Here is a 16156-nt window from a genome sequence, read left to right as displayed (position 1 = left end):
ATTTGTGAAATTCGCGCCTTTTTCTGGCCCGTGACACGGTGACACAAACCGGTGACACTTGATTGACTGCACGACGACAGTGTACTGCGCGACTGCGCATCTCTGGGACACGTGTTCTTGGTGCTGACCAAAAGAAAAGCGGGCTCTAGGGACAAGTATGGCCGAACGGTCCGAAGGAGAAGGTTCATGTAGGAAGCGTAGAGGTCCCTATTTGCAGTTTCTCTCTGATGGTTCACATCAAAATGTACCAAGAACTACAAAGTATAGATGGGAAAAGAAAATACGAAGGACTGTCGATGCTGTCAGTTGTGAGAGTGATGTCCGTGAGGAGCGAGAATATGATTCAATCAAACAGTGTGCACAAGAACCTACGAATATTGACTGTTCAGTTGAGGATGTCAAAGAAAGTACCGGTGCTCATCTTTTAGAATCTGCCATTGCCAGCTCTTCATCAGATGAATTTTATTTGCAAGAAAGTGACGCTTTTGTTTTTACCGACAATTACTGCACGAATAGTTGTGCTTGGTTTTTGAATGAAAGTGAATCGACCGCCTTCGAAGAACCAGCTCTGTTTGCAAATGAAAAGTCGAAGGAGGACCAAACCACTACATTTGCTGACGATTTTTTTGAGGAAATTGAAATACCCGAGGAAGAAATTGAAATTAATAGAGACAAAAGTGAAGATCCGCTTTTCAGTTATACAGAAAAGCCACTTTATCCTGGTTCTCGTTTGACACTTGGCATCAGTATGTTGTTGATTGTAACCTTTGCGATTAGACATGGCCTCTCCGGGGTTGCACTTTCTGATTTGCTTACTCTGATTGAGTTGCACTGCCTGTTACCTAATTGCTGTGCAAATACGACAAAGTTACTTCGTGACTTTTTCAATCAACTGAAAAGCCCGATCCAACTCCACTATTACTGTTCTTTCTGCCAGGAGTACATTGGAACAGAGAAGCCTACCACTTGTGCAAATACAGCCTGTTTGCTCGATTTTACAAAGAAGGGGTCGCATCTCCACTATTTCATTGTCATACCCTTCTTAAACCAACTGCAAGCAATAATTCGAGGTAGGTTGTAAACTGATTCTTGATCTTATATTTTTTTCTTTTGTTTAACCTCAAACTAAAGGACAAGCCTAAAAGAGTAGTATGGGTGGAGGTAGGGTGCTGCTTTACAGGCTGAACACTAGTAAATTGTAAGAAGATAGCAAACGTTTTCTTTTCCTGTTCAAAAACGATCTGAAAACCCGCTCGTCCAACTTTGGCTTATGGCCAGTGTGCTTTGTTATAAATGAGCTGCCTCCAGAAAAGAGGTACATTATGGTTAAATTCTTCATAACAATTATTTATTGTAATCAGCATTGTTATCTTAATATTGTGGGTTACAAAGCTAGGTTCTTTTGTTCTTGTAATGTAATAATTTTTTACTGGATGGAAATAACTGCTTTGGAAAAGGGCAGAGGGTGTGGTGTCAGGTTGGGTTTCTGTACTTCTTTACAATGTTGGTATCACAACAAAAGCATATTCAGTTGTTCACAATGCAAAATAATATTTTTTTTGTTCTTTATGAACTACATATTTCCCTGCACATGAACACTCGTAAATTGGCCATTATCTGCATGTACATTACAGGACTTGCATAGCTATAACAGTTTTTGATTAAAGATTTTTCTGTAATAATGGGTGCTAATAAGAAAAGTAACTCTGTGATTCACAGATCTTTCTTACACTTCATTTGTATCTTAAAGATTAAATTTCGACTGTATTATGTTACCAAAATTCATTTGTTTACTGACAGTAACTAGTAAGGGCAAAACTTTAATTTTTTTATCTTGTAACCCAAAGGTTCAACAAGAAATACCGTCTGTTTGCTGGTCTGTGGTTTGGACGCAAGAAGCCAGACTTCCGCACATTTCTGCAACCATTTGCAAGTTCTCTGCAAACGCTCTTTGCAAAAGGTACTGTTCTAAAACTTGATGACTTTCTTTTGCCATCTTGATTTAGCCCTGTACTGTCCAAGTTAAATTATTTATTCCCCTTCAATGGCAGTTCATTTGTGATTACATTATCAAAATAATAATTTGAAAGGAGTCATGCCTTTCTTACAATGCTACTGTTTCTACATGAAATTACTATATAATGTGACAATCTATGGCTGTGGTTACATTTACGCCGCTAACTTTAGTTAAGACAGAGAACTTTTAGTTAGCTATTTCAGAAGCGTGACCTCCTTTGTTTATCCCAACTATATTGAAGATATTTACACCTCAATGGTGAAAACTTACTATTCATGTAGTTGTACCCGAGCAGGATGCATGAGTCCAACCTTAAATTGCAAACAAAGTCATTTAAATAGTAATCGGAACTAACTGTAGGTAGCTGTCTTGGTGTAACTACGACTAACTAGAAACTAACAGTGGAGGACATGTAGATGTGACCACTGCCTATATGCTGTGTGTGTGTGGAGTCATTTCTTTTGCAGATATAATGAAGGGTAGTAATACAGGAAATAGAGATTAGTGAAGGTTTCTCTTTAAATTTTCTTCCAGGTGAAGAGGTAACTTTTGCTAATGGAACAACAAGAGTTGTACGTTGTATTCTTTTGTGTGGAAGTTTTGATGCTCCTGCCAAGTGTATGTTTCAGAACATGATGCAATTTAATGGAGCCTATGGATGCCCATATTGTCTTCATCCTGGTGAAAGACTTAAAACTGGTGAAAGGGGACACCTTTTGGCATACCCATTTCATCTTAAAGGTCAGCCAAATGAGGACGACGGGCAAGGAGCACATTTAACAGCAATGGGGATTGAGAGGCGAACGCATGATCAAACTTTACAATTTGCCAAAGAAGCTGTAAACCTTAATTCAGCTGTTAAAGGGGTTAAAGGAATGACATGGAGTATGTTTCTTCCAGGGTTTGATATTATCACTGGTGTCACTATTGACTATATGCATTGTGTTTTGCTTGGCATTACCAAGATGCTGTTGACACTATGGACAGATAACTCATATGCTGCTCAGCCATGGTATCTGGGACCTGCTAAGATTAAGAAGCTGGATGAAAGGTATTTAGCCATCCAGCCCCCAAATGCAATAACCCGTACACCAAGGAGTCTGGTAAAGAATCTGGCACATTTTAAGGCATCAGAACTACGTGCTTTTCTTTTGTATTATTGCCTCCCTTGTCTTTGGGGACTGCTAGAGGAAGACTACTTCCAGCACCTCCTGCTTCTGGTGAATGGAATCTATTTACTTCTACAAGATTCCATTTCACCAAGTGATATTGAAAGTAGTTCATCAATGCTTTTACACTTCTGTACAAGGATGGAGGCACTGTATGGAAAGAGATACGAGACATATAATGTCCATATGCTTTTGCATCTCCCAGACTGTGTGAGAAATCTTGGTCCGCTGTGGGGGACATCATGTTTCTGGTTTGAGGGATATAATGGGGATTTGAGTAAACTTTTTCATGGGACACAGAATGTTGACATACAAATCACACATGCGGTCTGTATTCACCAGAAGATACCAGAACTCATCCCTCTGCTTCCTGAAGGATCAGCTGCGAAGAGCTTTTACAAGCATCTTGTGGAAGGGCGTCCGCTGCCCAGTTGTAGAGAAGAAATTACTCATAAAGTATATGCGATTGGAAGTCTCACAAAGTTGGATTTAAATGGACAAACTAATGCACTTGTACAGGATCTTCTTGGACCAATAAGAACTGCACAGAAATTTAAGCGGTTATGGAAACATGGAATAATGTATCAATGCATTGAGTACCAGTCAACTACAAAGAGAAATAGTTACACTGTTGAATTTTTCAGGAATGGTCATGTAGAATTTAGAGAGGTGCAGTACTTTCTGAAGTGTTCTCAACCTTGTGAACATTCTTCTTGCCCTGAGACTAGCTGTAATTGCAATACTTTTCAATATATTGCAATCTTACAGCTTTTGGAATGTAATCACAACATTCACCTTTCAAAGGACAAATTCACAAATGCCATGGTACACCACATTGTTCCTGTTTCAAAAAGGATAGGGGCACATGTAGCAGTATCTGTTATGGACATTGTATCAATGTGTGTCTCCATCAGGATTAAGGATTGTACAAATGTCAGATTTGTTTGTAAGCTCCCAAATAGAATTGAAAAGGACTAAGCAGCAGCTACATGTGACTATCTGAAGCATTCTTACATCGTTTTGAATTGGAATGCCCCTGAACATTCCTGGACAAAAAACATGTAATGAATGGGTGGAGGCATAAATATTGTTCAAGTATAATTGCTGTATTTGGAGTAATGTAACGGTATGATACAATTTTCTGGACGTTGTAAGTAAATCAAACGTTCCTTCTAACACCAGCAGATAAATGTACTGGTTATTTTAAGAAAAGTAAATTGGCTCTTCAGTTCAATAGACCCTTTGTGATATCCAGCCATATGGTACAAAAGAGCAACTTGCTGGGATGCAAGCTATTATGCTCTGGGCATGAAGTTGCTTTGTTTTGGTTTTCCCTGTGTGCAGCTTGTGTCCCAGGAAGGTGCTCTTTTCTACCATATGACTGGATTGTGGAAAGAGCCTATTCCAGGCACTAAACTCATAAGATTTTAAACTGATTAATGAAAAGTTGAGGGTAAATGGAGAAGAGATAAAATGTAAATTTTAAGTGCTGGTATTTTACCCCTTACTATGCAATCTACTATCAAAAGTCATATTTGGAAACTATTATGATTGTTCTAAAAACTGTCTTTCTATATGGGGTTGTTCAATTTTATTCTAGGTTCAAATTTAATTTTTGCTTTATTTTTGGGTACAGTAATGTCTTATGATGGGTTTGAAACAAAGAAAATAACATTTTAACTAATGGTAAAATTGGATCACATTAACATATCCATACATTGAACTGCTCTTATGACCTTAAATGCAATTACTTAAACACATCTTTCCCTGATGGCTACTTTTCTTGTTCACTTTCTTAACTGCGTGAGTTGCAAAATAACAGTGTCAGTGCTACTGTCTTTGTAGAGAGTACATTTCCATTATACTTATTTCCTACTTTGTCAGGCATCGGCATAATTACTATTTGTGCAGTACATTTAAAGTATACTTAAAACCTACTTCACCTTGATAAATATTGTTTTCCCCTATGCAGTATACTTAGAGTAATACTTTCCAAAATGTACTGCAATTATACTTCATAGCATGCAGTATTGTTCAAGTATACTTAAACTATACTTCATACTGATGCAGTATGCTTTTAGTCTACTTAAAGTATACTTTTAGTTTGTATTTTACGGTAAGGGGTAAGCCACAAGATCGTTCACTGGGTCAGAGTCGGCAACAATTTGGAAACTGGAAAGTCAACTCAGGGAGTTATTTTGGGTATGTTGAATGTATGTACACACATATTAAAGTTGTATTCTTTGGTCTGTAAAAAATATTCTCCATTGAAAAATTGTTTAAGCAAGTGATTCTATGCATTTCTTGAGTGTTATATCTCACTGCTATCGAGCAAAGTTTAGGCCCGCTTTTCCTTAGAGACAATTAGCAACATATAGATATGCAGTAACATGTGGATCATTTGTTCCTTTGTTAGGAATGAAAGCATCTAATGATCAGCACATAACTGCGTCTGCTTATGTTGCCACTTTTAGTTATGTTGCAAGTAAAAACAATGTTTATCAATTGTATTTTACAAATTTTTAAGGGGCACTATCATGCTACTTTATCACTGTCAAATGCAGCAAATTTTACTTCATATCAATGGACACCAACAAAGAGTGGTCTGGGTTTGTTAACACAGACTTTTCACAGCACTGATTGTAACTTGAAAGCCTTAGCCATTTTTTGCTTTCCTTTGGAATTCTATAGGAGCATTTTGTGTATGCGTAAAGGAGTCAAGGTCAAATCACAAAAACAACAACCCCACCACCCCTCTGGAATTTCCCAGTTTTTAAAACCCTCCTCCCTGAACCCCTCGGAAGTTCAAAATCCATTTAGACTATGAAAATTGATAACTCACACTATTACGATCACTTTCTTTATTATTGAAGCAACGTCACCTACTCTAGTCAGCTATTTACAACACTTTGCTATCTTAGTTGTTTATCCTTTTGCTAAAACTATATCCGGAAAAAAAAGGAAAAAACACTAAAATGGTTTCAAAAGGTTCTCCTTTCAAAACTTCCAAATTAATTAGTCCGTGATTCACATCTCAGCACTTAATAGTTATCTCTGTTCTCAGTGAATGAAATGAATTCGACAAAGAAAAGAAGTTTGTGTTTTCAACGTTTGATGACAGGTTTTTATTAAATAAACATCGCTGTTTCACGTCCAGTGCGGAATTCAATGTTGAGCAAAATTTGCATACATCAGGAAAGTTCATTACCGGATCAAAATTTCAACTGCGATGTTCATCAATATTCACTGGATGGAATTATCTGTGCAGAATCCTTTACGTTTCTCCCAGAAATCTTTTTTTGTGAAAGATAGCACTGAAGAAATTACACGTTTTGTGTAATCATAGGAACACCCCCCAACCCTTCGCAAATTTCTGTCTTTTAGTCCCCCTCCCCAACGGAATTTCCATTGACCTTCCGTGTTGGGGGGGGGATGTATGGATATTTTCTGGAACTGCACATTAACCTCTTACTTAAAACCAAACATTCTGAGGAAAACAACATATTTTTTTGTCAAGTCATTTCTCAATAGACCATTACAACTTCACGCCGATTTAAGTGTGTCATTGAGAAATAGGTGACTCCGCTGGATTTTGTTGCCTGAAGGCTCTCTTTATTCCTTTGGGCATTCACTTCGGCAGCCGCGAAGAATGATGCAAATTAGTTCGTTTTTTTTCGGTTGAGGAAAGGTGAGAACTTTGCAGGAAGACCCTGAAGCGAATTCAAAAGACAGGAACAATAGCCTAATTAAGCAGCCTTGAGCCGCGAAGTTGCGAGAATATTCCTTTGTTCTTGATATTTCAGGAACTTTGCGGAATCACTGCAGACATTTGATGGTTTTGAGTTCTTTGCAAAAATATTTTAAGCTGTTATTTATATCAATGAACGAAGAGTCTTTGAAGAGCGTAAAAAAGAGATCTCAAACGTGATGTTTTGATCACTGTAAGCCGAGTTTCGATATTTTTCTTCAAGCGGTGCTTCGAACAGTGAAGTTATTATGTTTAATTAAATTTGTGCATGGCATGATCATCTTCCCGACGTATGTACTGTGTGGAAATCAAATACCATCTGTTTCATGAAACTTTTTTCACAAAAAAGATAACATTGATTTGTATTCCCTAAAGAAAGCGTGCAAAGGAGGAACTGTGAAAAGAGTTGTAATTGTAATTCACTGTAAGCAAATCGGCATTTGATGTTGGGCGCATTGTTTATTACGAGTGAAGACGCGGTCGATAATAATTAAGTTTTTGTTTCTAAAATACTTGCTCCTAGCAAAGAGATTCCAAAATATCAAACCGAAAAAGGAATAAAAAAAGAAAACAGGGAAACTCAGCGTGGAAGTCGCATTCTGATTATTCTTAATGACGTATTGACAAACAATATCTTTGGCCGATGTACCACGCGCTCTTTTTGACCTTATTTACATTTTATGTACGGTGATTCTCTAAGTAATTTTTAGCTGAAAAGCGAGAATTATTTATAGAAGGGTGCAAACAAATCAGCAAATCCATGTATCCGTTTAGTGAACCGAATTTGTTTATTGATTGTTCGTTAGTTTGCCTTGAGAGTCAACGTGATCATGGTGATTCATTTCTCTAGCTTCCCCAGGGAAAGATAAAATATCTCACCTACTTCAAAGAGTTTGTGATCTTCGGAAACAAGCCTTATCGTCGGAAATTGTTCTACAAAAGAGAGAGCAATAGCTTGAATATATGAATACTTAACGACCCAAAAATTTGGGGTACACACTTAAATCGGCGTGAAGTTGTAATGAATAGCCATATGGATCTGATCCGATAGGTAGTCTTTTGTTCCCTTGACCAAGGGAGAAACAGGGTGTGTTGGCTGTTAGAGTTCAAATCCCAAATCGTCTACTTTATGGCCTTTTCTAGTTGTCACCCGGCCATTGTAAAAAGGCTATTCCCTACGGGGTTGCTCTACGAGTAAGACGTAATTGTTCCACCGATTAGTCTCTTGATAAGAGGTGTGCTGAATACAAAGGGTACCTTAAGTCACAAGGTTACAATGCTAATTTAGTAGACAAACAATTTGATAAGGCCCTTAACGTTGAGAGATCAGAACTCTTGAAGAAAAATGTCAAGCATGACAAAAGGGTTTTCCGGTTAGTGCTTGACTACAACCCATCCTCCCAGATATTCAAAGGATTATTAAAAAGCATGTTCACTTATCAAATTTGTCACCTGAGCTCTTGGAAATTTTCCCACCCACATTGATTATTCCTGCATATCGCAGAACGGAAAACCTTAAAGACGTTCTAGCACCTTCCAAATTCTGTGTTGATAAGGGGTTCGGTCAGGGACACAGTGAAGCGGGTGGCTGTTTCAAATGTTCATCCAAGTGTGATTTATCTAGGAATTTTCTGATTGAGGACTCCAGTTTTAAGAGCTTTGCCACAGGCCGTTTATACAAGATCAATCAGAGATTGACATGTTCATCTAGATACATTGTATACTAAGCCTCATGTAATAAGTGCAAATTGCAATACGTAGGGTCCCATATACTGAATTTAAAGTACGTTTTTGTAATCACAAATCATCCATGCTTAAAAGCAAAACAAAAAAAACATGCGAGTTGGCAGTCCATTTCAATTGTATCAAGCATGAAATTTCTCAAATAAGTTTCATTGTCATTGAACAAATTACGAGTCAGGGAGACGCTGTTTATCTAGATCAACTATTACTCACTAGAGAAGCTTATTGGACAGCGCAGCTTTTTACACTCAACCCTCACGACCTAAACAAAAGATGTGACGTTAGATCTAAAAATCGCATTTGTTACAACCCCTACTTAGCCTACCATGCTACACTTAGTAATTTCAGTACCTTTGTTACGATTGTCATATTTTCGATGTTTTTTACTTCTTTACTAGTTATGCAATTTTCTTTGTCTCCTATTGTATTTTATTACATGGACAGGAGTGTTTTACTGAAAACTAAAACACTCGTAGAATCCATAAGCCACTACACCTGAGTGACGTATTTCCCATATGTCACTCTCGCGAGTGACATATCGGCAATGACGTCGCAACTCCCGCCTTTTTTGTTGAATGAACTTAGTTTGCTGTGCAGAATAAAATAATTTGTTGTGATAAGCGACGACGATGTAAATGCATTTTCCAAACAACAAGAGAACGAGAATACTAAGAAGAAAATGCTCTATGATCTAAAGATTTTCAGAGAATTTCTAGAAACTTGCGACGAGGAAAGAGAAATAGAGAATATCACGCCTGCGGAATTACAAGCAATCATCAAAAAGTTTGTGCTTGCTGTTCGAAAAAAAAAACGGCGACAAGTATGTGCCCTCGTCTATCAGAACTTTTCTGCAAAGTATCGACCGCTATCTTTGAAAAAATAACTATGGATTCTCAGTTCTTAATGACAAGGAATTACACGAAGTACAAGATATTTTAAAGAAGAAACAAAAGCAGTTAAAATCTATTGGCAAAGGAAACCGACCCAATGCAGCGGATCCGCTCTCAGATGAAGATATTGCAACATTTTACAGCTGCGGAGTTGTAGGAATTGACTCTCCTAGAGCTCTGCTTAGCGCTCTATGGTTGAACAACTGTATATTACTTCGGGATGAGGCCTGGTAAAGAACAGAGAGATCTTTGTTGGGGTGATTTGCAGTTGAAGACTGATTCAGAGGGAAACCGCTTTGTCGAGTTAAGTCAGGAAAGACAAATGAAAACGCGCACTGGTGAAAACCCTCGAAATTTGAGGGGGAAGAAACCTCAAATGTTTAAAAACAAGAACAACCCAGATTGCTGTCCTATTAATACTTACTTGGCCTACAAAAATCACCACCCTGCAGACATGATGACTGATGAATCTCCTTTCTATCTTGCTGTTAATATTGAAGGCCCGAAACCAGGTCACAAGTGGTTTAAATGCTCCCCGCTTGGAGTCAATTCTGTAAGAAGCATGCTCAAGAACATGATGAAAGACTCAGGACTGAAAACGGACAAAAAACTCGTGAATCACAGCACCAGAGAGCATTTGGTTCAGAAGCTGGTGGATAATGATGTACCTCCAAAAAAAATCATTCAAATAACTGGACATAAAAACGTCAACCCGTTGAACAACTACTCAACTTTATGTGATAAGAAACAACAACAAATTTCTGCTGTGTTGTCTAACACTGCTGGCACGTCAAAAACCTTGTCAACTGTCTTGATAGAAGAGAAGACTGAGTCGGCTCGCTTTTTACCCGATTCATCTGTAGGAGGTTTATTTCAAAAACTGCAAAATCGGGACAGTAAACGTACAAGTTTATTCCAGTCGTGCTAAACAGCCTTCACAGATTTGTAGTGAAAATAGACTGAAAATAACCGTGTCTGACGATTCAAGCCAGAGTCAGTAATGAAGTAACCAGTTCACACGTATTTAGTCCTATTTACTTGTATTTTGACTGTTTAAACATTTTTATTCCTTGGGCACTGGGTATTTTGTATTTTGTATCAAGCTCAGAGTTTGTAAAATACCCAGTATTTGTATTAAATCCAACTTTTCAATCTCCATCACCTATGTTTATTGTTCATATAATATCTATATATTTTTTCCACTCGAATTCGCGCGGCTTAGCTCCCGAGCGCTGGCACTCGGTCCCACAAATTTAATAACCTCGCTACACGAGGAACTATCACATTGAGATAGTTCAATAATATTAATAATTTGAATGTCATGACACCAAGCTCTCTAGAATTAAGAAGGAAAATTGAATTACTGTTAAACCTCCATTAAGCTCCCCTCTCTGATACTCCTTGTCCCCAACCCCAACACACACACAACCCTAAGTGGTCAGAGAAAAAAAAACATATTAAAAGTCTAGACGAAATAAACAGCTAAAAGATTGAGCCAGTATAACTTGATCTTTGGCCAGATTTTTTTTATATTCAAGAATAACATAAAGCTAACCCTGGTGTAAATGGTGCTTGACAACCAATTGCCTATTCTATCTTGGCAGAAAAACAGAAGTTTGGAAAATTTAATTTGAGTTTACCCATGATTGTGCAATTTGAAATATGCCACGGCTCTCAATTAAGCCCCATATTTTACTGAACAAACCTGAAAGCTCTACAAATAACTCGATTGCCTTTCCCTCAAATCGATGACCTGTTGCAAAGTTCTTAAATGTTTTTGGTGCAGCAAGAGATTCATCAATATTGTTGTGGATGAAGAACCAGAAGCGAATAAATTCTTTCTGACTGTAGAAGCCTAACAAGTATGGAAGCTTGCCATTCACTTGACCCCTGATTCACCTTGACATTATTGCACCCAAACAGTTCAGGTTTGTAGGTGTACTTTGGCATTGACAATATTTTCGGTTCTCCCTTTGCAATGTGGACAATCTCCAGAAGCTCCCTCATAGCCTTCTTTTCATTTACCAACATCAAATCAGACTTTGCATGTGTATGGCTTTCCTCTAATTGGGAGGCATCCTTTTGCTCAGTCAATTTCTCATCATCAATCACAAGCTTTGAATGCCATACTTCACTGGACATCAAAGAGACTCGTGGCCTTAAAACTATTTCACTCTTCATACAATAACTGTGATCCTCCCTCAGTTTGAAAGCATTGTTGCACCGCAGCTGCATGGAAAGACCAGAAACAATACTGAAGCGCAAGCTGAAAGATTTGTGCAAGACGAGGTGGATCGAGGGGCACTCCAAAGTTGAAACAATTTTTGATTTGTACAAATACATTGTCATCACATTTAATGAAATATGTGTACCCACAAATGATGACGTCCGGTTTTATCCAAACAACGAAGACTGGAGCTGGGATGCCAAAACTAAGACGATGGCAAATGGACTGCGACATAGTATGATAAGCTTTGGACATATTTTCAGCTTTGTTTGTGCTAAAGAGATGCTGGAGCCCATGCGACGACCACTTGTCACCGCTCTGCAAGGAAGGCTTGTCGAGGCATACTTTGGTTTCCAGAAATTTGAAGAAATTATCAAGTGCTATACAGAGATACGCAATGCGATTGACGAGTGGTTTCAACGCATGTACCAGAAAGCTTTTAGTCTATCAGAACTGGTAGGAGGGTCTGAAGAACGTCCACGTCTTTGCAGTAGACAAAGAAATCGAAAAAAACTACCTAGCAGAGTCAGCTGCACAGTTCTGGAAATGAACGCTGGCAATACCATTCCTTGACGTAATCTGCTCAGAACTCAAAAGTCCCTTCAGCAGGGAAAAGAGGGCACATTATGAGCTCTGTGCTCTTATTCCTCAAGTAATCACGTCTATGTCTGAGGAGCCCACAGTAGAACTTGTGCAAGGACTGCATGAGAAGTGGGACCATCTGATGCCATTGCCGTCTTCTTTCCAAAGTGTACTGTTTCAATGGATGAACCACTGGAAGCGACAGGAAGCATTGGATTATGAATCCTTCTCAGTCTCTTCACTGTTAGCGAAACACGCAGACAACATCTATTTTCCAAATGTGAGGGAACTTCTAAAAATTCTCGCCGTCTTGCCTATGGGGAGCACAGATGTGGAAAGGTCATTTTCTTGTATTAGGAGGATCCATACTTGGCTTCGCAACACAATGACCACCGAATGTCTCTCAGATTTAGCCATCATCGCCATACAAGCAAATGCAGTTACTATCGATAGAAGTGTGGTTTGTGAGAAATTTGTGGCACTACACCCTAGACGAATGACGGCGTCTACACTTTTGGCTGACTATGTTAGTGAGGTATTTTCATTAGCTTCAGCTTCTTTTACTTCGTGTCCTTTCAAGCGTTTGTTACAGTCTTTAATCTGTTCTTCCTAAATCGCCAAATTTTAGGGCCAAACGTCGGATAACTTCTATTATTAAAAACTGGATCACTGTATAATGCAATTCGAGCGATTTGATTGGCTTAGCGCCCATGGTATATGAGCCATTATCCCATGCCCCAGAAATAGCGACCATTAAATTGTCTTCTAATTGTTTTTGCAAAGCGAAATCCGCAAAATCTAGCAATATTTCTTGATTGTTTTTAATAAAACAATTATTCCATTCACGCTTGCTGGATATGAGATGATTATAGCCAACTCGGCGCATCTATCATCTCACATCCAATGCGCGTTCGTGGAATAATTGTTAAATATATTTACGTATAGTTTGGTGCCCGACTGTATAAGCCACCCCCCCATTAAAAAATCCTGGATCCACGCCTGTTGAAGAAATGGTTTTGTAGATTCTGGCCATCAATGACCTTTTTAATGTCATTTACAACTTGATTTTTAGCCAGTCGCTTTTCAAATCATCACCATTGGCAGGAACATTAACATCCTTCTTTTTTGTTTTTCCTTTACCATTGAGGGACTTTCGTGAAGATCGCATATTCGGAACGTTTTTCAGAGGGATATGAGATGTACCTGTTGCTTTTCGAGGAGACAGGTTTCCTTTCTTATGCCATGTTTCCGTTTTCTGTGTCCCCTGTGTCCCTGTTAAGGTCAGACGTTTTACCTCATGTTCTTTAAAGTGATTTAGGTACACCAAGAGAGCAATTATGTGGCAACAGATTCCACATTTTCCAGTTGCAGTAACCTTTTATAGGTACATTGTTTTCAAATAAAATAGTAGCTGGACAAGTGACTTCCTGTCCAAGACTTTTCACAACCAACGCCTTGACAAAAACAGACGTACTGTTGTCCTAGACTTTGATGACTTTAACCATTTTTATTTTCTGGAGAAAAACATTTTCTTGGCTTTTTGGTACTGACCTTTGTGTCCCTGTCGTTTAAAAGAAACATCATAGCTGTGGTCACACTGCGCCCTTTTGTCCTAGGTAAGCTTGACTTGTTGACAGTTTTACCAAGGGAAACTTAAATTTAGAAGTGTGACTGTTTTTTACCCCAGGTAAATTATCTAGAGAAAATTTTTCCATCAAAGCTTGAATATGTTAAGAGAATAGAATTTCTCTTGACAGTTACCCTATATGTTTTGAAGGGGTAAACTGAAATCCCAAGGTAGTTAGCCAATAGATGCTTGTCTACAAACATGCTGATGACAGATTTGATTTTATCACATCAATTTTTACTTTAAAAACATCAAAGTGCAAGTCTTTTGTCGCTTTTGTGGTGTGTGTGTACATATCAAAGGAATATCGCGTGGTTTAGATTGAACATGTACATATAAATCATTTGCAATCAGTACATGTTTTATTTGGCTGAATTTACTCAAGATTTAGTTTCGCTATAGCTTTTATTAATTGGCTTATAATATTTCGTTTCAGAAACCAGTATGCTCATGGAGACGAACTGGACGCGATCTATAATGGCTTTCTTTTCAATTGGCTACATCAACAGAAACCAGGGCCAATTGAAGTGTTCCTAGAAATCAATCCAACCCACCAACTTCACTTCATTTAACTCGACAAAGCGCCATCCCACCAGTTCCTTCAACGTACAGTGTAGTTCAATCACCATCAAGCGAAATTCTTTCCACTTCACAATCAAGAAACTCTGCTCAAGGTCACAATCATTGGTCTTCAATCGAAACAAGAACATTAATTTTGTCCTACTAGGAGCATGCGAAGGCGCTCACTTGAGCTAAAAGCCTTCAGAGAAAAAAGGCGATATGACAAACTATCTTACAAGCATTCAGAGAGACCTGCCAGGATAATGCAATTGAAAGGGAGAAAACATTGATGCAGCTAAAGGAGAAGTGGAAGAGTCTTGTCGAAAAGTACAAGATCAAAGATAACAACAAAGCCACCGGGAGAGGACATAAGTCTTTTGAATTCTTCGAAGTACTTGTTTAGTTCCTTGTTAAACTGTCTAAGAGTGGCTGTTAAAGCTCCGTTGTCTCCAAAGGGACGCATCAGCCATGAGTTCGGTGGGTAAGCAGAGTGGCCCAAGATGAGGGGTCGAATCTGTGTTCCATTTATGTCTATGCACAGCATGGTTAAGATTCTTTTCTCTTCTGCTAGCTTGCAAAAATGACTTAGTCGCAATACACTTGCATCATGCATGCTACCAGGAAAGCCTGTCGGTACAGACAAATAGGCACCGGAGGCCTTAACAATCCCTTGAACCACGAAACTGAAATAGTCTTTACGATTAAAGTAATCTTCATGATTTTCCTTCGGAGCTCTTATTGGTACATGCATTCCATTGATCGCACCGACAACATCGGGAAAAGTTTACTTTTGTCTAAAACCTTGTATTTTTTCCATCACTTGAGCGGGGCAGGTTGGAAATTTACTAAATTGGTCTTTAACGGTGAACTCCTGGGTAAAATTGAAGTTATTTTGGATGTTTGGTCTTGGAAACATGTTTCAATTTTTGACAATTTTATTTACTAATAGTTTCTTACAGCTCAGATATTTTACCTGAAAGACGACTAAAAAATGTGAGTGGAACACCGCCATCTTGAACAAAAATGAGTCGTGTTACAGTGGTCAGCAGTAAGTTATGACATAGAATCTTCAAAGCATTATTGCAGGTTTTATGAAAATCTATAAACACACAGCTAGAAATATCTAACACATCGTTTTGCTCTCGCTATTTCAAATTTTGCCCCATGACCAGCTAACCAATTTCAACTAAGATGGTGAGCTGTTGTGTACCTGGTTGTAAGAATCATTCGGAGAAGACAAAGAAGGCCGGAGACAAGGTCAATTACCACAGTATCCCACTGGACCACCGTATGAATGCATAGCTGGAACGGATAAGGCAGAAAATATTCCTCCCTTCGAGTACAGCTATGTTTGCAGTGACCATTTCGAGCCGAGCTGTTTAGTTACCGACCTCCAATCACAGTTAATGGGTGGAAAGCCAAAGGTAGACTTGACGACAATGCTATATTGTCCCAGTTTTCTTATGGCCTGCAAACGAAGAAGCCATCGGTATCGAGTGAACGCTGCCTTGAACGTGAACACCATCAAGAAGTGAGCGCTTTCCTGTCTAATATTTACAATTCCGATTTACAGGCAGACTTTTCCATCACAC

The 16156-nt window shown here is 38.5% G+C and overlaps 2 protein-coding genes and 1 pseudogene across 2 annotated transcripts; all 3 read left to right on the top strand.

Annotated features, from left to right (window-relative positions):
- Positions 1-157: 157 nt before the first annotated feature.
- Positions 158-1162, top strand: LOC146473110 (uncharacterized). Its single transcript, XM_085118849.1, has one exon. The coding sequence runs from the start codon at positions 158-160 to the stop codon at positions 1079-1081; it is 924 nt and encodes a 307-aa protein (XP_084974975.1). The 3' UTR covers positions 1082-1162.
- LOC146473109 (uncharacterized) lies at positions 1152-5304 on the top strand. Its single transcript, XM_085118892.1, has 4 exons — positions 1152-1161; positions 1207-1315; positions 1848-1960; positions 2552-5304. Exons 1-4 carry the CDS (start codon positions 1152-1154, stop codon positions 4162-4164), a joined length of 1845 nt encoding a protein of 614 aa, XP_084975018.1. The 3' UTR covers positions 4165-5304.
- Positions 5305-11666: 6362 nt separating this feature from the next.
- LOC146473108 (52 kDa repressor of the inhibitor of the protein kinase-like) lies at positions 11667-13265 on the top strand (annotated as a pseudogene).
- Positions 13266-16156: the final 2891 nt, after the last annotated feature.

This window comes from Pavona decussata, unplaced genomic scaffold (assembly GCF_977016875.1).
Source record: "Pavona decussata unplaced genomic scaffold, jaPavDecu1.1 SCAFFOLD_95, whole genome shotgun sequence".
Lineage (NCBI taxonomy): Eukaryota > Metazoa > Cnidaria > Anthozoa > Scleractinia > Agariciidae > Pavona > Pavona decussata.
Note: the sequence above shows the minus strand (reverse complement) of the source record. Positions and strands in the feature narration are given on the sequence as shown.